We start from the raw sequence: 27976 nt of genomic DNA, 5'->3' as shown, positions 1-27976 counted from the left end.
ATAACAGGGTAGACATCTTAGATAATAGTAGTACTTGTTCTACTGATATTGTAGTCATCAGGTAATATATTTGATGGTGAAATGTAATTTTTATCAGAAAGTCTGTTTCTCCATTAATTACCCAATCACATTGTAGTCAAGTCCTCCCACACCTCAGCAAATGCAAATATCTTCATTGATGTGTTACTCAAGCTTAAACTGAAGAACATCAGGTATATGGGTATCTGCCAAGTGGTAACAAAGGGAGGTAATTATGTTGCATGAGGGTAGAGTTACTGTCTGTATGTACTGTTTTTGCATGTATATTATATATAGATGGAAAAGACAAATTTGTTTGTCTTTCCAGGAGAGCTGGATTTGGGAGCAGGTGGAAGTTAATTCCATTTGTTAGGATGATTGACAAATATTCTGAGATAAACATAATTGATGATAAAACTATTCTTTTCTCAACAGGCCTTCATGCCACCAAAGACAAGTTATGAGCATAAAGACCCAACTGAAGATGCACTAATAGAAAGAATCCAGATGAGACATGTGAAGAACGCTATTGAGGTTTATCAGAACATCAAACAAAATGGTAAGAACTAATATTTTGCGAGACACAAAATTTTCTAGTTTTGTTTTGCCCAAGCCGAATGTAGTTTTGAGTGAAGTGTAACATTTACATAGTTATCTATATTTATCACTTCTTTGTGTCACCTTTTTACATTTCCACTTTTGGAAATAGGTAGTAACTTCGATTCATTTTGTTTGTTTATCTGTACTTGGGTGTGTCCATTTATATGTTGATCAGACAGTTAGACCTGTGTGTATTTATATATCAATCAGTCTGTCAGACCTGTCTTGGTTTTGCGTTAATTGATCAGTCCGACGTCTCTGGGCTCTATATTGATTGGTCAGTTAGACCTGTCTAGGCTGTATGTTGACCATTCACTCAGACCTCTCTGAGTTGAAACTCTTTATATTCTAATTAAAATCAAACATATTGTATGGGTGCATCTTCGTATGTTGATTATCAAAACTGGGTTACTGTGACCTGCTTTTCAGGATTTATTCATTATTGCTACATAATCATGTCTTGGCTCAAATTATAATACCTTTAAGCCTTCTGTGACCATGCACGCATACTTGATGTGCCATAGTGTATACAACTTCTGCTTCCTATCTGTTAATGTGAGCTCAATGAAGAATAAAGTCAGCAAAAAATGTTTAATGAAAGTAACACAAGGAAGAAGATGAATATAATATCATCAGTACAAATTATTCATCTGGTTCAAGCATACATATGTGACTCCAGCAAGGAAATATTCTTCACTGCCTTTCTTGTGTAGTAAGAAGCAGAAACTGAAGATAAAATTTTCAGTGACTGGTGATGAAATCATTTCAATAAATGTTTCACAACAACATAGTCTTTTCAGTGTTTTAAAAAGTGAAATAGTGATTGAAAATCATAGAGCGAACATAACAGAGAAAAGTTGAAGGTTTGGTTTTTATTCATTTTAACACCTAGATTACCAATGTGGTGGAAGATAACTCAAGAAAATTTGGAAGACAAATGTGCCTATTGAAATTTCATTCATGAATCACATACCAATAATATTTAAACATCGGTGTCATGGGTCACTTATCACAAACAAAAGTGGTATCCATAAGAAATTGACGGTCAGTAGAAGTTTTTTTCGCATATCTAATATATGTATCATGGTGGTTCTATGAAGCAACCACAGACTGGAAAAAACATATTTCGGATTAAATAAGGTAATTTAGGCATGCAGTTTGTGCAAGAAATTTTGTTGAATGTAAAATGTCCCACTTTCACAAGCAAAGTGTGGATTAAATAAGGTAATTTATGCATGCAATTTACTCAAGAAGTGGTACTGAATGTAAAATGTTGAGCTTTGACAAGCAATGTGTGATACAGTGATCCATATGGTAATAATTTAAGTTCATTGACATTTTTTTTTTTTTTTTTTGTAGGGTTTAACGCCATTTTTCAGCACACGATAGGCGATACATGGCAGCCAGTATTAATGGTGGAGGAAGAACCCAGAAAAAGCTGGGAAAGAACCACCAACCCACGAGAAGCTACTGGCAAGCTTTCTCACATACCCACATTAACCAAATCTGAGACTTGAACCCACGCAGACAGAGGTGAGATGGCAGTGATCTGTAACGGAGAGCGCTTTAGACCACTCGGTCACTCGGGTCCCCAGTTCATTGACTTAGATTTATTACAGACATAATGAATTTGGGAATAGTCACATCATGGTTCAGTATAATTTGTCTCCAGAGACCACATGATGATTGTGAATATGGTTATCAAAGTTAAGAGATGTTCTTAAGTGGTAAAACTAATGTAATCAGAGAGCAACTTGTCACTACCATATGATCTCCTATTGTCCAAGTTCCAAGGTGCTAAACATATAACACCAGTATCTTAAAACTACATCTCTGATCACATATATAAAGAGAGACTTCATTCATTGTAACAAATATCCACCCCCACCCCTGAGTCAATGACAATATGTTAAGGATGTATCATGCTTCAAACTGAGTTGGGGGCCCTGAGAGGCCAAGTGATCTAAAGCATTCGCAGTTACAGACCACTGCCATCTCACCTCTGCGTGGGTTCAAGTCGTGGGTTCAGCCAGTGTGGTTATATGAATAAGCTTGCCAGTATCTTCTCGTGGGTTGGGGGTTCTTTCTGGGGTTTTCCCTGGTTCTTCCTCTATCATTTATACCGGCTACCATGTATAGCCTATCGTGTGCTGAAAAATGGCATTAAACCCTACTACAACAACAACAATAACAATCGGAACTGAGTAACTGTAATCTACTTGTCATTATTTGTTCAGTATTGGTTAAAATCTTGTCTCACATCGCTTGATTCAACATCCAGATATTTGGATACTTCGGTTTGACATGAATGGCTGTTAAACTAAATTTGATTCGTTCTTTGGCCCTGGAACAAGCATTTTATGGAGTTTTAGCCTTACTTTCATCGTGGAAGTTTTACAAATGCGTGTTTCCAATAAGGGCTACACAGGAAACCAAAATGGTTGAATCACAACACGGTATGTCTTCAGACGAAGTTTTCGTCAGCAAATACTGGCTGGTGATAGCTATGATGACAATGAATTTCATGTATATCGGTCTGTTCGACATTGGAAAAATGGCACTGGAAATACCAGTGTGTGATTTTGAGCCTAAAATTGATGTTGAGTGCGAGTCCGATGTACGTGTTGGATGGACAATATACCGGTTACATTTATTAAATATACCCATGTCTAAACAAGCAGACTATGGGAATGTTGGACTTAAAACCCTAATACAGCATTATGGAAGAGAAAAATCTGGCATAAGAGGCAGCAAAACACTGATTCAAGGAAGTGAATCTTTGGCAGGGTTCATGTTAGTGAAAACTGACATAGGTCTCGGAAACGCTTATAATCACGCGTATTTGGACGCCAGTTTTTTTTATTTAGGTGGGCGGTAAAATTCAAAGACTTGCCAGTCCTGCTTCAGTTACCTGTATAGTGGGAAAATGTGTTGATCAGTTAGCTGTGATGATATTTACAATGGCAGAATTAAGTGGTTGAAAGCCCCCCAACCATTATAAGAGTACATCGAAAGAACATGCTGCAATAGCTAAGCGGCAAGATCAAAGGCTTTGACTGGCAGCTGGGTGGGAAAATCTACTGATATTTACAGTGCTTGAATTCAGAGGCAGAAATACCCAGAGATGTACATGTGGTCATTTATAACAGTACATCAAATAAACAACTTTAGCTTTCATTCTTGTGTTCATTTCCGAGTGTACCTGTATAGTGGGAAAATGTGTTGATCAGTTAGCTGTGATGATATTTACAATGACAGAATTTAGTGGTTGAAAGCCACCCCCACCCCCGTCGTCACCATTATAAGAGTACATCAAAAGAACATGCTGCAATAGCTAAGCGGCGAGATCAAAGGCTTTGACTGGCAGCTGCGTGGAAAAATCTACTGATATTTACAGTGCTTGAATTCAGAGGCAGAAATACCCAGAGATGTACATGTGGTCATTTATAACAGTACATCAAATAAACAACTTTAGCTTTCATTCTTGTGTTCATTTCCGAGTGTAACGGAATAAGCAGTGCACGTGACCTCGGAATCATGACATGTTGAGACATAGACTTCAATGAGTATTTTGGGGTTCAACGGCAAACTGACGAAGATTGTGAGATTCAGGAGAGGACTAAAGTTGCTAGAACTGATAGTTTGAAAGGGACATTAGCCAAGTGTAAGAAATTGTGTGATGCCTAGCTTAGTGCTTTGAATAAAACCTTCCTTGGATCGAAAAAATTCACACTCACTCTGATGGACAAGCAAGAACTATGTCAGTGTTTTAAAGAATGTAGAAATTAAACTCTAAACCAAAATGGGAGCCATGGACTATTAGTTTTAAAATCCTAATGAGACCTCTGGTTCAAAACTTTTCTTTTTGGGACAGATATATCCAAGAGAGGATACCCATGGAGCCATACATGTGAGATGTTGAAAATTGCACAGTCATAAAGAACAGTAACTTGTTCAAGCTAGTTATAATGCATATGTCTTTCAGACAGCAGGCAGTGAAAGAAGTTCACAGCACAGAGTAATATTTGTACGCCGAAGAGGAGGATCATATTAAATTCTGAAACAATTAACCGATTTATGCTTGTAGGGAACATCAGAGAATCCCCATACAACATAATTATGTTTGTGTAGATCTCAAGTTGGCAGAACCACTGAGCAACAAAAGAAGAGAAAGACAAACTTTTGTATCATGCAGATGTATGACCAAATGATGTACATGCTCTCCATGTGCAAAAAATGACATTAAATATAAGAGACTTGACTGATCTGTGTAAACTCGAAGCAAGATGGATAAAAATTTGTCCTGTTTGTGTTCAGTTCTTCCTATGTATATTTTGATCATGGTGGTATTTTCTGCAGACCTTTTGGCACTTAGTTACAAGCCATCATTTGGTATTTGTATTGCAAAATGGATAACTAAAAATGTATATTATCTAGTACAATACATTTTTAAGCAGTATCATTAACTGATGATGAAATTAATGAAAAAATACTTGATGTCCTTTACTACACTTCTAACCTGTTCATCATGATTCTTTTTTTTTATACCATCTCCTTTAGTCTTACTGGTACCAGTGCTTTTAATAAAATTGTAACTTCTATTTTCTTGCAATCTAAATATTTGTAATGATGTGTTATTGTCAAAAGGTAAAATGTGCTTAGTGTTGTAAAATCTAAAACTTAATTAGCAAGGGACTAAAGTGAAAAGTGGACAGAAATTACTGCCATATTTCAGTGCTGTTAGAAACAACAGAATAGTTGTACAAATGTATTTTGCACAAAGTTGTAGAACTAGCGCTGGTATTGTCACCACATATTCTACTTAAATAATTATATCGTTAATTCTGTATATTCCTATCAGTATTTTCCCAGTGGTAGTAATTTTCTGATCTGATGTTCATTTCTTGTGCAATTTTTATACATCAAGAATTCTCACCATATCATTAAAAAACAATGTCATCTGCACCAATCTGAGTTGTTTGAGAAGAAATTAATTTTTTTTAACCCAAAAATCACGAAGCTATGAGTTCTTGCATTAAAGTCTCACATTAAATAACATTTGAAGTAGCCACGATAGTAGTTTAGGATGCAACTGTACCAATTTCACCTTTGGTGTATCCAAAACCTGAATGTGATGGAGGAACATTATGAGCTCCAAAATAAATACATCAATTTTAGAACCTGTTCATTGACTATGAATCAAGTATCCGAGTCCAACTGAATTGCTAGAAATTTTTTAATTCTTTTGACAACATCATAATTAGCTGTCAAATATGGAGTAAGCCTATAGTCTTTATGCCATCCCAACCAAGACCCCACCACAACCACGTGACCATGCCCAATGACATCACAGTAATAATCGCTATACAACTAGAGATGACATCTCTTCAAGAATTTTGATTTCATTAGAGCTGTAACAGAGTGGAACAGTAAGAAAGAGTGACAGATATTTAAGTGTTAGGGAGATATTTAACAATGACTATTCCCACCACCACCATTTCCTCATTGGAGGTCACACACACACAAAATCCTGAAATCCTGTCAGCATCCCTGCAGAGGAGATAACTTGACTATTCAATTTTATTGGTCTCTGGTTATCCGATGGTATTTCTGTTAGTTGAACATTATCTTATAGTGTGTCCAGTCAGCATGGTCGAAAAAGGCTTGCAACCATTGAGAGTTGTTCAAGGACTCACATCACTACAGATGTGAAAGAACGAGAACCATACTAAGAATCAGTGAAGATAAAATAGAGTATATATGTGTTTGACTGTCCCTGATTGGTTGATAATGAAAGTAAGTTTTAGTAAAAGCAATCTTTTGAGAGCTTGTCCTACTTGTAACTGAAAAAAGTGAGGGATATTGTTTTATTAACATAATTTCCATCCCTTTACAGACCCGAGTTTGGACGACTCATTACTGAAATCAGCAGCTGACTCTTTGGTGCAGTATTGAAAGCACACATTTCAAATTTGTATAGATCCAGAAAATGGTGGGGCTGTTATGTTTTTTTCTTCTTCACAAAAGCTGTCGTCATAGATGTGTCTATACTGATATAAATTTGATCATGAGCACTCAAAATTTAAAGTTACTGAATTTTAATATCGTGGTGTTTGCACAAATTTACATTGGGAACTGAATTAGTGCTGAGTCCTGAACTCTTGAGTTTTGTGCAGAAATATGGAATCCAAGCAGAATACATCCAGAAATGTAGAGGTTTTCAATCTTGGATTTAGTCTCCCTATTGTGTTTCACGCTAATATGCATATTCACAGAACATTTGTATAGTAATTAGTAGGAAAAGTGAGAAATTTAGATAGATATCATAAACAAGACAAACAGTACGTGGGGGAAGAAGATCATAAGAACAGGCTGGAATAGAGAAGTATATATAAAAAAACAATAATGAGTAGAAGTGTGCCTCTTTTTTATGTGTGCAACATTATTTTCTTGGCTTCAGAAGGAAATTTCATCAAAAGGAAGACAATAAAGGGTGTACAGTTAACTAAACCAATATGAATTTAGCTACTTAAAAGCTGTATCAAATTGATTTTAACCTTCTGGTCTGTTTCTGTCCAATCTGGTGATATGTCCACTGAATCAGTATGGTTGGAAAAAATATTTGGCAAATTTAAAAAATTAAAAACTTATGGCAGATTATGATTATACCCTACTTCTGCCTGAGAGAGTGTGAATAATTTTATTTCTTGGTTTGTTGATTGTGGTTGTTGCTCAGTTCAAATTCATCGTTGAAAAACATTGATGCATTCTCATGCTTTGTTACAAATATTTATTACAGATGCATATCATCAGATATTGGTGAATATAGCTTGAATAAGTTATAACAGTTCTAGTTGGAACAATGAACATTGTTAAGAGAAAATCTAAGTGAGCTAAATGTAAACCTTTCGGCAGTGTGTGATGCAGGATTGCTCAAGACTTTTCCATCTCGTATGCTCACCATGAAAAATCCATTTGCACCTACTGATGATGACTTTTAGGTAACTGTTAGAAAGGCATAATTGACGATATTCGACGATATTCTAAGGTCTGCAAAAATTACTTTAGTCAAAAGTTATAAACTCATACAGCTGTGGCAAAAATGACTGACTAGTACCTTTGCTGCTGTGGCCACAGTTGATTAGTTGGTTGATTCAGTGTGGTTTGATTTTGGGTTTTTGGGTGATTTTTTTTACAATGTATTAGGTGGAGGAAGAACCCCAAAAGACCAACAAACCTAAATTGGTTGATTTGTGACACAAACTCACTCTGTGAGATGTTTAAGTGATGTAAAAGCAAGCACCTTAGTACACTTGGGCACATGGATCCTCTGTTGATTTGATATTTATCTCCAGCAGCTGAAGTCATTTAGATTTGAGATCTCCAGGGTTTCAGTAGATCATTATGGCCTTTACACCATTTTTAGATGAAGAGAATCTATATATGGCAGCCAGTTTTACAGCTGAAGAAAATCCAAGTCCTTTTGAGACACCAAACACCACTTATGTAGAACCACTGACCTTCCACAAGTAACTGGCAACATTCTCTTTAGGCAAGTAATCACATGACAAGCATCTTGTACCACTGTCATAGAAGCCCCTCAGATCTGTATCACAAGATAAGTATCTTATACCTCTCTGCCATGAAAGCCCCTCAGACCATAGGTATAAGTCTCATATGAAAGACTAGAAGTGGGAGATAGAACATATAACAACTGGATTGAAAGTGCAGAATCAGTGGCCATCAGTGATGATCATGATGCTGTTGACAATACAGTTAACTGCAATGACATTGATTTTGTGAGTGCTCTGGAAAAAATGATTCTTTGACTTTCATCCATTTTTTTAAATCTATGATATACAAATGTTTGACTTGCTATATTTTTTAATAACACTATATTGGTCTTGCAACAAGGCATAAAAATAAGACATCGGTAACTAAAAAAGATGTTCTTACAAGAAATGATATAGTGTAAAAGTAGACAAATGATGCAACATCACTTCCACAGGCATCATTGGTTTTTTTTCCTGACAAATCATATAAGTTTACCAAAACATTTATTGGAAAAAATAATAACAATGAATCATAGAATCTGACCAGACATTTAAAGCAATACAAGATTTACCTATTATTCTAATCAAAAGCAGCATGCCTGAGAACAAAGAAAAATAGCAAGAGATAATGATCACTTTAGGAAACACAGTTTAGTAAGGATACAAATTCATGATTTCTGTATTAGAATAGAAATATCTATTATAAAATCTGTGTTCATGGATGTTAAATTAGTAGGTATTAAGGGACTGATCAATGACATCTACAAACAATAAGCCACCATGAAAATCTGTGATTTCACAGTATCAGAGACATACTTGGCTGACAGACAAACAAACAAAAGGACAAAAGACTGATTATAATCAATGAATACAAATAAAAATATGCAGTAGATTATATGATGTATATGAATTCAGTAGATTACCTCCAGCCAACTGTCATTTAAATCGCTTCTGTCTCCAACCCAATATTAAAATCACTTCTACCGCCCACTAACCCATAGCCAGAAATTATGTTAAAAAATGTACTTCTGTAGGGGACAGTGTTTCTCGATTAAAACACATCTGACGGTGGATCATAATATTTTTAAATTGCTTCTGTTGTGGGTTGGTTGAATTTGAAAGTGCCTTCCCCTCAGGGGGTGTATGTTTTACTGGAACAGCCCTAAGAAAACCTTAAGTTATGTTTTAAATTCTTTGAATAAAAATTTGACTTAGTTTACAGCCTCTGTTTTCCAGTGCATTTATGGCCTGTTTTTCAGTGCCTCATCGTTTGTTTCTGCTTATTAACTTTTTTAAAAACCTACTGGATGGAATATTATCAGTAAGACAAGTTGGGTTTGATTTTCACTTTTTTCTGCCAGACTTTGAGTTATGGCCCCTGTTTAGCGTAGATCTTTGCCCTTGCTTACTGAACCAATATTTCTTCACTTGCACCATGTTGGCAGGGTCATCCATGACATATGTTTACATTTTTACCAGTTTTTTATGTTCTCATTTTTGCCTGTTTTTTCATACACAACAAAATCATGTATGATCTGCACATTCAATATTTTAATACTGTTCTACTCAGGCAGCAAACTGACAGAAGAAACAAAGTTGAGGTTTCTTGAGTTCTTATGTGTATTCAATGGGAAAGAACCTCCACCTTTGCAACATCCAGAGACCGTCTTCTTCCGCAGCCAGGAAGCACATAAAAAACCAAGATTTAAAGAAGGCATTAAAGATGCAAGCAAAACTACATGGGAGTAAGTATGTTTGTTAAATGAAGTCAGTATTGATCACTTTTATCTACAGGCTACTAGTCAGTGGGGAATGTTGCTGGTTGCCTGTTAGGGCATATTAAATGTGGCAAAGTCTCTTCTGAGGGTACCATTTCAACAAGAGAGTGTATCTGTATGCAGTCTGTTAGTGTATTTAAGATAATATTTGCACAAGTAAAAAATAGATTATATTGATGATTCAATATATCCAGAAATCTTTTGGCTAAAAGTAGATTTCACCACATTTCTGTCATAATACGGCTGACTATATTGAATACAAATGTAACTGTTTGCATAGTGATATGGCAAAAAGCTTTTAAATGAAGGGAAACAACTCAAGACAATAGGGAGAAAAAGAATAGAAATAAGATTGCTTCCAAATCAGTGTATGTAGTTGTTATGTATGTCTTATCATTTTAAAATTGTTTAGGTTAAAATGCTGCAAATGGAAGGTCAACACCTAAACTAAATTCTTTCAGAGCACAACATGTCCACAGTAGATAGATAGCATTGTGTGGTCCAAAATCAAGCATTATTCAAGTTAAATATCTAGTGGATTTTACAGCAGAGTTCTTGGGTTTGAAAGAAAGGTGAAATTCTCTTTCCTTATTGCATAACATTTGTTGTACTCTCAAAATTTTCATGCACCATCATCTCAGATATTTGAATTATATGTTTATACCTTCATTTTGTTCAAAGAAGTTTGTTTCTTACTAAAAATTTGGGGGCCTTGAGTGGACGAGTGGTCTAAATCTCTCTCTGTTACGGATCACTGCCATTACACCTCGGTCTGCACCGTTCGAGTCTCGGATTCAGCCAGTGTGGGTATGTGGAGAGCTTGCCAGTAGCTTCTCGTGGGTTGGTGGTTCTTTCCGTGGTTTTCCCGGGTTCTTCCTCCACCATTAATACTGGCTGCCATGTATAGCCTGTTGCATGCTGAAAAATGGCGTTAAACCCAACAACAACAACAACTAAAAATTTATACAGTTTATATTTAACAATGAGTTTAAAATTAGATCTTTTTATCTAGCGTTATTTGTGACAGGAAAAAAATAAAAAAATGTATGCAGAAAATTACAGGCAGATCAGTAATATTGATACGAGTGATTTTGATCTTGTAAAATACACATTTGGTGTGAAAAGCTTACATACCATAGATATGCACTTACCCAACTACAAACACTGTAGACCTTGATCTAATGTTGACTAGTCATCTACAGATTACTCCCAAAAACTGCGTAAATCCAGATCTGTCATTGAATTATACAATGGTAGATTTGGGTTTGTGTATATTGCAGTCAACCTGATTTATAATAAAATATAAATGGTAACAAGAATTCGAAATTAGATTTGGCATAGGAGATATGATTGTAGTTAAAGCTGTTAAACATAGTTTTGGCTCATTTAGTAGAAAATTATATACATACATTTACAAAACATTAATACTTTTAAAAAAACATAATGGAAAATCTGGCTTTATACAAAATAAAAATATGCCTTTTCATGACTTGTACAGACCTATCAGGTTACTGTTTAAGAAATGTAAAACATTGCATCATGAATTCTTTCTAATTTGAAGACTATTATAATAAAAGTAATTTCACTTTAAAACAGTTTGCTGATGCCAGCAGTACGTTATATTTGTATCGAAATTAATAAAGTAATTGTCTGATTCAAGCTTGTGTAGCATTCTTCAAGAACCCATACCATATCTTATTAGATGCTCATTTTTTTTCTCCGTTAACTTTGCATTGTCAGAGACATTCAGTATTTTACGATACTGAACTCGCATGCAACTTCATGTTGCACTCATAAAGGAACTACTTTCTATTATAAACAAACAATGAACACAGATAGCCAGCACTTTTTGTAAACAAATCATGTACACTCACATAGTAGGTGGTTTATGTTTTGGTTGATTACATTTGTTTCTGAATGAACTAAAGTAGATGTTTCTTGGACTGCTACATACCAGCTGCTATGCTACATTTCACATTAACTTTTTTGATACAGTGTTTTGGATTTAGGTGGGAGATGCCAGATTTCATAAAATTGCTGGGTACCTACAAATAACATGCAAGTGACAATGCATAAACTGTCGTCTTTAGCTGGTAATAAGAAGAGCAAAAAATATAGTTACAGTTTTACATCCTGAATTTCCTTTCTTCTGCAAATCCAAATTACAGGAGCCATGTGATGGGTTCTCAAGCTTGATTACACGTTTTGAAATTGGACTGTAATTTTGACTATATTCCAAGTGCAATTATATCTTCCTTACTGCACTCAATATGAAATAAACATCAAATTCCATAGTGTCTTTTTGATAATTGCAATTGAAAGACTTCATATTTTTCCCACATTATGATTTCAAATATTCAATGACAGAACAGAAACACACTTACAGATGTCAACACGCTTCTTCTTTGCTATTTCAATCCAATATATTTCATGTAGAATTTGCACAGATGAATCCAGTCCATAATCATGAAATTTCATAGAATCGACAAAAATACCAAAATCAGTTCATTCCAGAGCAAATGGAAAAGTTGTTACAATGTCCATTCATTCACAATATGAATCTTATATTTAAATTTTAAGTTAACCAAAATGCCATTTTCTTTCAAAAGTTATGACTAGCGTGTGACTAAGTTAAGATTTATCTGGGCGGAGTTATGTGCGCATTAATGATGTTGTTGTGTAATGACGAATCTGCGCTTGTGTATTTAATTTGGAATACGGCATGCATTCAGTTACTTTGTTTCTTGTAGTGTATTTTGTTTATATAATTAAGCCTTAGGTAGAATCAGAAAAATGAGCATATAATAAAACAGTTACTGCATTTATATTTGAAAATATGAACTTGTTTTGTTGGATGGATATACTGCACTCCCAGGGTCCTTCAGTATTCCATCCAAAAAACTTGTTGATATTTTCCCATACAAATGCAATAACCTATGTCTGCTATACAGAACTTTATACAGGGTTCTATGTGTGTTTTTGCAGCATTATATAAAGTTTAATATAAAAAAATAACATGGTTTGGGGATCTAAGTGTCCTCACTGTAGGTCCAGGGACATTCATATTGGTCCAGATCATGTTGTATTGGCCCCAGGCAATTTTGGTTCAGTATTATAAAGTTTGACCTAACAAGGCCAGTATGAAAGTACTCACTCAATAAATATAATAACATAGCATGAAACATAATTATGTTATACTATCTTATAATGAGTACCATATTAGAATGAAATATGTATTTGGACTTCAGAATGCCTTTTGAGCACCTGAATAGATAGTAGATAGTGTTATTTTTCCATATTGCCCGTTTGGTCATTCCATCAGTCTTGTGAGCATTTAGTGTTACTTTTCACCTTCCACATTGTCCTGTTGGTCATTCCATTTGGTTGTGTAGCATATAGTGCAAGGTTGCATCTAGAACACATGATTGTGTAAATCCCCCCCCCATCTATGATTTCCTGCAAGATTTTTAATCCTATGCAGGAAAAATCTTGCAAAAAATAAGAATTGTGCACATCTTTTTGTTAAGAATGCGTTATTTAATTTATTTTTTTGCTGTAAAATTCCTGGTTGCCACTCTTGGCAAATATGTTGTACTACTAGTTGTAAATACGTCACGTATTTCTGTGTCATGTGCTCAATTCTGATTAGTTAATAACAAAGGTCAGAAGAGCACTGGCTTGGCAGGACAACATGTTATATGGCTAAATCAGTTAAAACTTTTTAAAACACTTTTTCATTATTTTAGCAATAACACTTATAATAACAGGGTACAGAAGTTTCTGTCAATAGGCACAATGACAGCAAACAAACACCTCCTCAGGCTAAATCCCATATCGGACGATGCTAGTGATGATGTGCTTAAAGATGGTGGCGATGAAACTAAGGGTCCATCTAACGCCAAAAAAAAGTACTCTTTAAATTCAGACTGGAAACAAAATCAACCGTGGCTGGAAATGAATGAAAAATGAGATGCTTTGCAGATGGTGTGTAAAACTGGCAATAAAAAGTTCTTTCACACTTGGAATTGCTAATTTCAGGACATCAACCTATGACAGACATGTTGAATTACCAGCTCACAAACATGCGATTCAGGATTTGAAACTAAGTGAAAATCTTAAAACTACATGCATGGCAGCTATCATAAAAAAATCTGAATCAGTTATTCATGCTATGTCAGTTGCCTATTACTTGGTGGAGGAGAATATTGCTTCTCTAAAATATGGCTCACTGTTGGATTTTGTTGACATTCTGGGTGTTGATGTTGGCAGCATGACAATAGGAGGAAATGCAGCATATTCTTCAGGGGCTTCTGTAGAGGAATTTCAGGTAAGTTCTTTTATTTTATTTACATTTTTTCTATTGAAATTTAGATGGAAAAATGGTGTATACTAACAAGCAACCAAAACATGATCAGTTAGGTTCCGATCAGTACATATCTTGAGGAATCCCTGTGTTACTAAAAATAGCACCTAGCATCATGAGCGCCCAATGAAATTGCATTTGGTAGCTAGTCATCATATCTTCATGTCAGCGTTTAATGGTGGATAACGTTTTTCTTCTTTAATCAATCTGGATTATTGGTACCTGTTTCTTTTGTCATGAAATTCTTTCCTGTCTAGACAGGTCACATTTCAGTATCACTGTAATGAGTTTTCATGTGTTTGAAATGATGATACAGTTGCTGTTGTTTGAATAATTTCCTCAGCATGTAAGGAGTTGCTGTTGACATCATGATACAGTACAGTAGTCAGACAAATCCCACCGCTTGGAACTTATATAATGCTTTAGTAAATAAGTTATTATTATTTGCTCTGATGATCATTGCAGCAAATGACATTGACCCTGATCTGCTTATATCACAACTGTGTATATGTAGGGACCCATCAATGATGTATACAATACCAACGTTTTTTGTTTTTAAAGTCGTCATATACAGACAAGCATAATCACTTCTTCATTACTATAATTGAATGACTTAGAGAGAGACTGTAGTGCCAAATTATTTTAGCATTTAAACACCTTGATAGGATTTCTTAAAACAACCGAATTATAACAAGGCAACATCCTTAGACACTCTATGGTCTTACGTTAAGGATCTTGCACAATTTATATCTGATTTTGGTCTTTTTACTTTGGTTTGAAATAAAAATATATTTGTTTTACATTTCTCAAATACTTTAATAATAATAATGATAATGATAATAAAATACTTTTATACTTTGATTTATCATTGAGCTTTATTTTTTTTCAGGATTGCATAGCAACAGTGATAGAATTATTTCAGAAAGTATGCTGTAGTCCATTCATTAGCATCTTAACTGATGAGAGTACAGACATTTCAAATACCAAGAAGCTGGTCATTTATGCCAGAATCATTGAACCACCCATGTTTGTTTCTACAACTCATTTTTTTGGTAATGTGTAAGTGGAAGGCCAATCACACACTGCTGAAGTTCTTTTCCAAGAAGTTGTCCAGTTCCTGAAAAAGAGATTCCACTTGAAAAAGTTATTGGTTTTGGCAGTGATGGGGCATCAGTGATGACAGGTCACAAAAGTGGAGTAGCAACACGGTTCAAGAAGAAAAGCCATCACTTGATCAGCATTCATTGTATGGTTCATAGATTGAATTTGTGTACCTCTCATGCATCAAAAAACATTCTGTATCTTAAGAAAACCTTTGAAGGCATAGTTAAAGACCTACACTATTTTTTATATAAATCTGCCAACAGATCAGCTGAATTGAAGGAAATCCAGAACGTTCTGAACAGTCTTCAACTGAAAATCAGAGAGGTGCATGATATAAGATGGCTGGCATTTTATGATGCACTATGTGCAATTTTTCACAACTGGGGGGCTCTTGTGAATTATTTCAAAAAGAATAACAAAAGAGCGTCAAGACTTGTTGAATAAACTCATAGACTACAAATTTATGGCATGCATGAATATTATGAAGGATATCATACTTCACTTAACACAGCTAAATATGCTTTTACAGAAATCTGACTTGGATATAGCAGCTGTGTCACCCGCACTTGATATTTTGAATTCTACCTTACAGAAAGCAGACATAGGAAAATCCTATCACCAGACCTGTATGTCGGAAAAATTGAAATCACTTACAATGGTGTTGAACTCAAGTTACACAGGAGCACATTGAAAAAAGTTTCAGATGATGTGTCTAACCTTCGCCATGAGTTTCTTACAAATTTGTGAGTGGAGATAGTTGCAAGATTTCCAAAGAGCAGCACACAGATGGCAACAGCATTTGAAGTTCTTGGTCTGCGTAACCTCACATTCCTATCTTTTGCGGAACAAGAAATATATGGCTATGACCAGATACAAATTCTCTGTAATCATTTTGGTCAGGAGAAAAAATCAAAAGAAGCTATCACTCCCCCTTTGTGTGACCCATAACATGTTTTGAAAGAGTGGTCTCTTGCTAAGACTATCATTAAAAGAGAAATGTACCCTAGGGACAGAATGTGTGGACTCTGGCAGATTGTACATCAACATCATGCAGACACATTTCCAAATCTTCTTTAATTAGCATCAGTGACCATGGTTGTGCCATACCAAACTGCTGACTGTGAGAAAGAATTCAGCAATCAAAATGGAACCAAAACTGCAGGATGAAGCCATCTAGAAGAAAGGGTTCTCAACAGACTCATGATGATTTCAATTGAAGGACCTCTCTTAGGGACTTCAACTCCAACAAGGCATTGGTAGAGTAAAGGATGAGGAAGGACAGGAGGATATTTGGGAATTAGTGATCATATTTACAGAATAATGCAGTCACAATTACAGTCTGTCTGCATGCAGATTTATAGATGTTTCAGTTAAGAGTTAACTGTTATAGAAACTGTATATATACTTTCCCTATTTCTTTTTTGAGCTTTGGACTTTTCCTTACAAATATTTTTTTGTCATCCATGAAAGGAAAACGTGCTCTTCTGATCTTTATTAGTATCGATTTGTAACCAATCAGAATTGAGCATGTGACACACAGGAAGTACATGACACCTTTTTAAGATTGACCAGAGAAGTGACATTATTTGCAGTCTTTGGTTTGATTCTTTAATGGATAGTGTGTAGATAGAATATTGTTATTAAAAAACATAAGACTTTGATTTCAATTTTAAGTGTTATAATATGCAGAAGATATGATATGCATTTAATGCACTTATTGTACTTACTGTTACTCTTTTTGAATACATTGAGGTCTTTTTACACCATGCTGGAAAGCCCCCCTTATGGCTATGTTGCCCCCCCCACCCCCTTTTTCAGATTCAGTGGGGGGCAAGTACCCACATTTATCAAATCCTAGATGCAACCCTGACAGTGTTACTCTTGTCCTTCCATATTGCCCTGTTGGTCATTCTGTCTATCTTGTGGGCATATATTGTTTCTTTTGTCCTTCCATATTGCCCTGTTGGTCATTCCATCTGTCTTGTGGGCATATATTGTTACTTTTGTCCTTCCATATTGCCCTGTTGGTCATTCCATCTGTCTTGTGGGCATATATTGTTACTTGTGTCCTTCCATATTGCCCTTTTGGTCATTCCATCTGTCTTGTGGGCATATATTGTTACTTTTGTCCTTCCATATTGCCCTGTTGGTCATTGCGTCTGTCTTATGGGCCTATATTGTTACTCTTGTGCTTTCACATTGCCCTGTTGGTTATTCCATCTGTCTTATGGGCATATATTGTTACATTTGTCCATCCATATTCCCTGTTGGTCATTCCATCTGTTTTGTGGGTATATGTTGTTACTTTTGTCCTTCCATATTGCCCTGTTGGTTGTTCCATCTGTCTTGTAGGCATATATTGTTACCTTTGTTCTTCCATATTGTCCTGTTGGTCATTCCATCTGTCTTGTGGGCATATAGTGTTACCATTGTCCTTTCATCTGTCAGTCCATCTGTGTTGTGGTGGGATTTGTTGTGTTACTATTGGCCTTCCATTTGTCACTCAGCCTGTCAGTCAATCTGTCTTATGGTGGGGTAGATGGTGTTACTATTGTCTTTCCCTCTGGCTCAGTCTGTCTGTCCATCTGTCTCTGTCAATCAAAATCATGAACAACTTCTAGTTGTAAAAATGACTGACTGTTCCATTCATATAATATTATTTTGACAGCAAGGTGTACTTGACATTTAATGCAAATTTCTTTTTTTCTCTCTGTGAAGCAATCAGTTGGCAGAGACATTATTTGAAGAATTGCCAAACAAGACACCAGAGGCTTACACTTATCTCATTCGTGGAATGGCAAAGGTATTATTCTGATATTTATCTCCACACTTTAGCTGTGAATATTGTGATACCCTTTGATTGTCTGTCCATCCATTCATCCATATGTATGTCCACTACTGTCTGTCCATCCATTCATCCATATGTCCACTACTGTATCTCCTCAAATGCTGGATGGAAATCCACTAAACTTTATAGTTATTTTTCCAGTGGGATAAGCATATGCAAACAAAGGATCTTCCTGGGCTCCTGTCCATGTGGTGCCTATGAAGGGTGAGTGGCAGAGGGACCAACCATTCCAATTATCTCAAAATTATTCCTATTTTTAACCTGGGGTTACACTACTGTGATCAGTTAGATTCTGATTTTCCAGTTATAAATATTTTTATATAGATTAAAAAGCAACTTGAGTGTTGGAGTGCAGTAAAGAGTGTTTACTGCATTCTTAGACAAAACATTTTCTGTTAGAATGATCAAGTTTAATTTGATGACTAATTGGCTGAGTTGTCTAAAGTGCTCATATTTACCAATCACTGCCATCTCACCTCTGTCCTGAGTGGGTTCGACTCTGGCTTGACCATTGTGGGTATGTGTAATTTCCCCAGACATATCCATAATTACTATATATTTGTGTGGTTTCTTATAGATAATTAGCTAAATTGTAATGTTTTTATCATCACCTGACATGTGAAAGCCAGGTAAACAGTTGTGGTAGATTAAATAAAGAAGGCCCTGATAATCACACCTCATTCAAAATCAGTAAGTTATAATCATGGGTTTCTGGTTCATTGCAATTAAAGAATGAAAAGAGATGGTTTTGTTTTGAATATTTTGGACTAAAATAATTTTGAGGTATACGTTAGCAATCATTCTTTACCTGTATATCGAATGATTGAGTACAGCAGCTCAGAGTGACACCCCTGATATTTTTTATGAGCATTTGCATGTCATTAAGAGGCATTGCAACAAACCGCTCCTGTGGCCTAGTGGTTAGAGTGTCTGCCTCAGATGTGGTAGGTTGTATGATCGATCCCCAGCCGAGTCATACCAAAGACTTACAAAAATGGTACTTACAGCTGCCTCACTTGGTGCTCAGCATTAAGAGGTTATTGTTAGGACTGGATAATGTGACTGGGTGGGACATCATGCTATATGTCTGCGGCATGATGCCCCAGTGCTAGACATCACTATAAACTGTCACACTGCAGACATCATAGCGATATGACTGAAAAATTGTTAAAGCTACATTTAAAATCCAAATCACACACACACACACACTACTTCAGCAAATTATATCAAAATGATTCTAGAAAAACATGAATATTGTCAATGTCTTTCAGTATGAATAAATTATGGACTCATTTACTTTTCATATAAACATTCATGTGACAGAACCAGGATTTCAAGCCAGTAAATTTACAAATTTTAAATAATATATTGGCTTCTAAGCGATTTCTTTATCTGCATAAACAAGTAGATTTTTATCAGCATAAATTTTGTGTGTACGAAAGGGATTGAGAACAAAACATGCATTTTTTGTCATAGTGAAGTAGTCCCCCTCTCTGGGTTCCCATGGGTCCTGGAGTCCTGGGAAAGTTTTTGAATTTTAAAAAGTAAATTTCAAGGGCCTTAAAGTCATGGGATTTCAGAATTTTGGAAAAGTTATGGAATTTGTGACAATGGAATTCAAAAGATTGATTACTGCTAATTTCATAAAGCAACAAGCACCGATTAAAAAAACTTGTTTTGAACACAACACAATTTAGCCACAGTGTCATAACCTCAACATGGCTGAGGCTATGATCTAATCATATACCTTACAATGGGGCAAATACAATTATTGTCAGAGACAAAAAGGTAACTGTAGTTAAAATATACTGCCTAATTAAAGCTATGTTTTTCAAGAAGTTTGGCTAATGATAAAGTTATTAAGCCTGTATCAGGTAAATCATAGTTGTATGTTTAGGCTAATCATACTTTTTCCACCATGACAGATAATTCAGTACTCTTTACAGTAATTCATTTTCCAATTAAGGCTTACTATGCCATGTTTGGATATTCTACAGTATGTTATTATATGTATACCACATTTACTATGATCTGTTTTACATTTCCAAATAAGGCAACAATGTCTTTGTATGGTGCACAAAAAATGAGGCTGAAAATGGAAGTAGTTATCATTTGAATTAATATGGTGGACAATCTAAAGAAAATCTCAGATAAAGAAGGTAAATCGTATTTTACACATAATTATATAATTATATGTAACAGTTCTGTCTGGTATTAAATAAAAGGACTATTTCATTTCTTTGAGTATACATAAGGAACATGTTCAGAATTTATAATTGAAGGCTGAAAAAGCACCAGGTGTATATCACACCCAGCAGCTCCAGTTATACACATAGGGTTATGTTAGTAACACTCTGCGGAGTAGGGGTACTATTATTAGTACTAAACAGTTTTGATTGATAAAGTAATTAATTTCATATAACATGAGTCCTTGAGTTTTGTGAAATTACCCTTGACAAGGTTTTGGAAAAGCCATCCTCAAGGGGTTCTTTCTCTTCGTGGCTCAGATTCAGAAACTAAGTTTGCAAGTTTCACCACTTTTATAACAACAATGTCATTTTGTTTTACTTGAAATAATCAGGTAAAAAATGCATGATGTATTTATGCTTTTATGAATAATTTATTCCAACTTTAAAATTAATTATTGTGTAATCTGTTTTTAACCTACCTAATTTATGTGCATGAATACAAAAGATGCATACCTTTGAAACCCAATGCAAACTCAGGCCCTTTGCTTCTAATCAGCATATACTTCAACTTTAATATCCAAACATTGTTAACCATGTTATATTTCTTAACTATCAGTTTCATAGCATTGGGAGAAAGGCATAGGGGAAAAGCACACATTTAGGCATTTTGACATGAACAATAAATGTAAAAGCTGTCCTTAAATATTGCTCTTTAAACATTACAATAACAATTAAACAAGACAAAAAATCCAAAATACCAACTATCTCATGTCATTTTTGTATGGTTCACCTCCAGTTCATCTCCAATCTGCTAAAGGTTAATTGATTTTCATCAAAGGTTCAGAATATATCATGGACAACCTTGATTCCTTTTGTTACTCATAACACCTCAAAAAACATCCCACATTTGGCCTTAAACTCCCCTAATTACAACAATAAGATACATATGTCAGCTGTTCCATATTAATTCAAATCTGATTACACTGCCACACATTATCACACCAGTCGTTCTTCTGATGGAGCATTTCCAGCCCCATTCAACTGGTTCTGGTTAGTGTCATTTATGTATTGACAGAACACTTAAAATTCTGTTTGTTTCTTTATTCATTTTTTAAAACTTTTCATAAGAGTAGACTTCAATTATAAAATAGCATGTGTGGTAGTCAGCCTTTAAAAGAGTATTTTTGGTCTACCACCAGTAAAATCACATATATGCATAACAGTTATTGGTAGTATGCATTGACTGGTACATGTATATGTATTGTGACACTTTCAGCAAATGGTAAAATGTACTAGTTTATCATAATTAAATTTTCCTTTGGCATACCTTATGCATTTCAACACCTGTCTCACATTCTATGTTAGGGTATTGAGAGTTTTGGTAGTGTATGGTCTGGATATCTTCATAGTGAAACTGTTTAGTTGAGTTAGTTTAATGTAAATAACCACCCCATCCTCCTGTTATTGCAGGCTAGCAAGTACATCATAACATCAGAGACATGCTATACATTTATTTTAATGGATGTGCTCTAGTTATATTACAGACATTAATGAAACAAGGATTGACTGCCACTCCTGAGCAAAACTGTTTCCATCATTTAACCAAATATACATCAGTATGAAACTTTCCTTTTCCTTTACAGTATTTTGAAGCTGATAAAGCCTTTCATCTGTACAATGAACTGAAGGAAAATAAAATACCAGGTATTCATGTATTCGTTTCTTACTTGTGATTTTATATATGCTGTTTGAGACACCTTATGTTCATGTACTGTTTTTGTCCACATGTGATTTAACCCTGTTTAGATGAACCCGAAATGGACACAGACAAAATACTCATGCATATAATATATCGATATGCAGGTTTCATCTGAAACATTTATGCTAATTTTTTGCTAGTTGTTGTTGTAGGGTTTAGCGCCATTTTTCAGCATAAGATAGGCTATACATGGCGGCTAGTAAGGAAGAACCCTGGAAAACCCCAGGAACAATAACCGACCTACGAGAAGCTACTGACAGGCTTTCTCACATACCCATGTTAGCCGAGCCTGAGACTCACAAACCCACGCAGACAGAAGTGAGATGGCTTTAGACCACTCGACCACTTGGGGCCCCCCCCCAATTTTGCTAGTAATTACTTTCATCCAGTCAATGACCATCATTCTTTTAAATATGGTATTGAATATGTTGAATATGCCATTGCACAAAGGAAGGTTATATGTCTCGAAAGATATTTAGTTGTCTGTGATCTATAATGAATTATTACTTTCTTAATAATTGCCTATAGTAAACAGTACTTGAAGCCTCCTGCAAAAACATTGTTGTGTTGCAATTACATTTTTAAGACACAGAAGAATTTATTTCAATTTGAGGGCCTGCTGACATGATAAATTGATGAAATTGTCTACAAAAAAGTCTAAATTTCCTTCGAAAAATTCTTAATACAGTAGTCCTTTTCTTAAAAGACCACCCCTATTGCAGCAGGGAAGTGGCCTTATAATGAGGGTGGCCTTTCTAGAGGGGGATGACAAATGCGAATAGTAAATACATGTAAAGAATGTCACAAGTACATTAAATTATAAAACATTTAATTTTTTCATTAAAAAATCACATGCATGTTGTGAAATAAATGTAAAACAAACTGTTTCATCATTTTCAAAGGAATGTTATGAATAACCATTGATAAAGTTTTAAAACTGTCTTTATAATTATGTTACAGATCATATCATCTGTCACTTTGTTGGTAACAGTCTAAAAAACAAACCAGTCTCGTCACAATTAAAAATATCCTGGTTGTCATATCCCCTGCATATATCATTTAGTATTTTGTTCCGATCTTCGACAACTTCATTATTAACATCAGCTGATTCTCCACTAAGGGCAGAACACTTAATATTGTATCGCACTTGAAATCTGTGCAACCATCCGTTACTTGCGGTAAAGTCATCGTATCCCAATTCAACTGACAAAATTGTTGCATTTTCTTGTCATTCAGATCAGGATACAAACATCTCCTGGCTCAAACAATCTTCCTTTCTCCATCCAGTTCACCTTCCCACTTCTGCAGAATTGTTTCCTTATCTTTCATGATATTGTTTATCTGAGTCTTTCCGGACATTAGTTTTCTGCAAGGATCCTCGACCTCCCCCCCCCCCCCCCAATCAGTTGAATTACTTTCACTTTCTCTTCCAAACTGAGAATTTTTCATTTCCTCAATGACATGTTGATCTTTTTGCAGTAAGTTATTCATGTTGCTAACTACAATACTGATAAAACAATTTTTTATGCATCTAAACAAATTGCCATGTGTTTTTAAAGGAAGTGATCTTGTCATGTGATTTGTTAGTCGCAGTCTGGTAGCCTATTGTTTTTATACATTTCTTTACACTAAGTGAGAGAGGCCAAAATGGCTTCGATATGTACCATTAACACCACACAGATTTGACCTCGCAGTCATTAGGATTTGTAATTTTGAAAATTATTGTCAGTAGTAATAGCCACTAATTATCAAAGTGAACAAGCTCAACATCTTACTAAGGGAAGCCATAAAGGCTATCAGACCATTTTCCTGCTTTGCATCGATACTGCCACTTCTCACCTGTTAATACTGTTCAATAATTGTAATCTTAGCAATTAACAGAGTGACTAAACTGGACATCTTATGATAACACAGCAGTAAGGCTAATTGGATTACATGTACTTACCCTTTTTTTATGTATTAAAATTTGAGTCTTTCTCGTCTTTATAGAATAAATGTGGCTTCTCGTGAGATGTAATTGATGTAATATTAACCTTAGCGGTACATTAGTCAATGCTTCTTTCAGTAACGAAAACCTGACATCGGGAAACAGAAATCAGATTACTTAACATGTTATGAATAAAATACTGGTTCTGGATACATATTAAAATAAAATGTGGCCGCTTGTTAGGGGTAAATTTTATATTATTGCACTAATATGCTGGCTGCTGGTCACATTAGCCAGGTGGCCTTTCGTGAGGGGTACTTTTGAACACAAACTCGTCGGTGCCAATGGATTCTGGCTGTAAGGAGCGGGTGGCCACTGGTCAGGGGGCCATTCAAGAAGGGGACTACTGTATATCCAAAAAGAGGTTACATAGCTTGAACAATGGGAGGTAATCCATGAATGTTACATTAGCTCCATGTTCATATATAATATTCAAAATATTTGCATTACTCAGAATGTTATTCAACAACCATGAATGTGCTTACATAAAATCAATGTCATTTGCCTATCTTCCTTTAGAGGGCATTTCCGGTTTGGTTTGTCTGGGTAGATGTACCCAATTTGAACAAATGGAAAAATGCAACACTTTTATCCAAACTTTAGTATAAGAACTGTTTATTTTTCATCCATATATATATTATATTGTTCTATGTTTGAAAGGATGGAATTGTTAATCAAAGATTTATGTGCTTGATCTTCTGACATGCAGCTTTTTGCATATTATTTTAAACGCTAATGAGAAATTGCATTACAGAGCATTTAATTAGCATCCCTGCACACCAGTTTTTAAAATACAGTGTAAGTACAAATTTTTGCTGTTAAGTAAAAATGTCTAAAACATACACAACAGACAACTTCTTACAAAAATTATAAAAATAAATTTAGTGAAACTGGCTGAAAGAACAGGTGTGAAAAGGCTTGGATATATTCTTTCTGGGTCCTTTTCCACTTTGTTTATCAGTTGCTATAGATAAATATAAAAAAGTAAGCAGCACCCATGTAAAATCTTTGGTGTTGCTTTATTCCCTCAGTAAACTAAATTTAAATTATTGTTTACTTCATGAAATACATTGGTTTCTAAAAGGTTAAGGTTGTAAACAGAATGACATAAACAAGGTGATGTCATAGCTTCCTATGTTCTGAGACATTCTGGCTAGCCTTGCATAAATAGCATGGAAAAGATATGTGAAAGGAGGCACTTTTATGTCAGTAGTTCCTGTCTTGTCTCACCTGCTTGAGCAGAAAATTTGTTTCATCACTCTTTACAGAGTTAAAGTTGTTTTTGTTTTAATAAAGTCTTCAGAATTCACATATCATCTTCATTTGTTGATGAAATTTTGAAATTTTCTGAATTTTTGTTATATTCTATTAAGTTCTTAAGTTCTAACATTTTGATAGGACTTCCTGCCTTGCCTGTCTTGTTTGCTTAATGAAAAAGTATGTTTCTGTTTTGCTTTCTACCTGTTATAATGAAGTACATTTCATTACTGATGGGGGCCCCAGGCAGCCAAGTGGCACTGACATCTCACCTCTGTCCATGTGGATTCAGGTTTTTGCTCAGCCACTCTGGGTATCTGACACAGCTTGCTGTGGGTTGGTGGTTTTTCCTGGGTTCTTCCACCACTAAATATACTGACTACCATGTATGGCCCATAATGTGCTGAAAAATGGCATTAAACCCATAACAGCAACAACATTTCATTATTGTAAACAATGTTAGCATTTTAAAAGTCCCATATTTTGAACATCAGAAGCTGTATTGAACTGTAATATTTGGATAATATTACTTTAAGTCTAAACTTTTTAACTGATATGCAAAGAGTTCCTGCTTTGCATACTTAAGTATTATGGTTAACAATTTTAAAGTTTTTTCATGAACATTTATCAAATTCAGAAAAAGGGATTATACTGACAATCATATTGATGAAACTGGGGCACTTAGTTATGCAAAACACTTGTGTTTCTTTACATTAATGAATTTCAGTCAAACTTTACACATAGAAGATATGAATAAATCCCTACTCTGAAGAAATGGGCCAAGTTCAGAATTTGCTTTACAACAAAAGTTATGGGTTGCTTGTTCATATATTTATGTAAAATGTAAAGAAAGATACCAGATTTTTATATAGTTGCATTAAAGTAATTTGTGGGAAAGTTTAACAGTTTTCCAACTCTGCAGGATTTAGCAAGGAATGTAGTAGAGCCGAGGTGATCATAGGTCAAAAGGTGAAAGTTGAAATCTAGTTATGGTTGAAGAGGGTACTCGAGTGGATGTGTATAAAAAGAGATAGTGTTTGTTTCCAAATTATGTGACTGAATGACATCTGTTTAGTTTGTTTCCTTTAAGTGAAAGCAGCAGCATTGTTGTTGATATAGTTGATCATTACTGATACTTGTACATTATTATGAATGATTTAATATCTGAGTGGGATTGACTGGACGACTGAAGCCTATCATAGTATAGGGGGCACTCACCAATTAATATGTACTTTTGAGAGAGTGATGTATGTAAGGTGAAGTAGTTTGCATTTAAAACATGCACAATGGAGAGAATTTTGGCATACCTATATGCTACAGTAATGTAATGTGGATGATATTTCTTTGGATATTGTACTTTTGGAAATTTTACATGATTTAAGCACATGCTAACTAAAATGACTGCTCCCTTGTGTTAAAAATCAGCCTGAATTAGTCTAAAGTACACTATACATAGCAGCTATTAAAATAGGGAAAATGAATTTTGCCAGACTAGACAATACCAGCTTCTGAAAGTGCAATGTATGAATTACCAAATATATAAAATGTAAAAAAAAGTTATATGCTCTTTTTTATACAATTTACCTCTGAAGTTCAGGAAGTGAAAATGACCAAGTAGAGCTAGCACTTTTTTGAAAGGTGCACATTTGAAGTAAGGCCAAGCTGTATACTCTATAACCCATAGTACACCCATCAGTCATACATCAAAATAAAGGGAATTAAAGGTTCTTTTAATTATACCTAAGATATACAAGGTCTTTTTTAAATAGACAGTATAACCAGTGAGGAAAGCCGGGGAAATTCTTTTTCTTTAAAATCCTAACCCTATGGAAAATGCGAAACTGTATAGCGCCACCTTAAAGCAAATATAAAAATGTTTGCAATTATCTTTTTTTTTTATTTTCATATAATTATGTATGATGTTCTGAATAAAATGGTACATTCATATTGATGTTAAGCATAAAAATAAGCTAATTATGATCATTTTGCTCTTGCTTACATAATTTGCCATGAGGCATGTTTGTGTGAATAGTGACCTTAATTATGGGGAAATTAGAAGTCTTAGAATATAGGAATAGAGTCAACTTAAATTTAAAACTGTTGCAATAAGTGACAGAAATATATGGTGAAAATGTTTCTTTTCATTTATTTGCAATGAAATGAAAAAATAAATGATGAGAAAGTTAATTCACTTCTTCCATATTAAACAATAGGTAAATATTTTACACTTTGACCTTTGACCTTTATGAACCTGATGAGTTACCTCCCTTTTCAAATTGTAAAATTCAGTGTTGATATCTCAGAAATAATTCTGGCTAGTTTCATGTTCCTGTCATTCAGCATAACATTGGTTGCTATATTTACAAAATATAATGTGCATTCTTAAAATAGCTCACTTTTTATCGGTGGGGGGGCTGGACTTGTTAGAGACTCTGACACTCATAAATACTGTTCTGTGGGGGGAAAGGCAGGAGAATTATTCAAAAGGATTGTTTTGATGCTTGCGACTTAAATGTTTCA

General features: G+C 34.9%; 1 protein-coding gene across 2 annotated transcripts in view; it reads left to right on the top strand.

The window, feature by feature from the left end:
* LOC149795151 (small ribosomal subunit protein mS39-like) overlaps positions 1-27976 on the top strand; it is a 142528-nt gene that overhangs the window by 30321 nt on the left and 84231 nt on the right. For both annotated transcript variants that reach the window (XM_089964876.1, XM_089964877.1), the window contains exons 7-10: positions 454-577; positions 9742-9916; positions 18135-18219; positions 22097-22157. In XM_089964876.1, the coding sequence (XP_089821002.1) occupies positions 454-577; positions 9742-9916; positions 18135-18219; positions 22097-22157 (445 nt within the window). The remainder of the gene's footprint in view (positions 1-453; positions 578-9741; positions 9917-18134; positions 18220-22096; positions 22158-27976) is intronic.

Source organism: Sinohyriopsis cumingii, chromosome 7, assembly GCF_028554795.1.
Source record: "Sinohyriopsis cumingii isolate HCF-2022 chromosome 7, ASM2855479v2, whole genome shotgun sequence".
Lineage (NCBI taxonomy): Eukaryota > Metazoa > Mollusca > Bivalvia > Unionida > Unionidae > Sinohyriopsis > Sinohyriopsis cumingii.
Note: the sequence above shows the minus strand (reverse complement) of the source record. Positions and strands in the feature narration are given on the sequence as shown.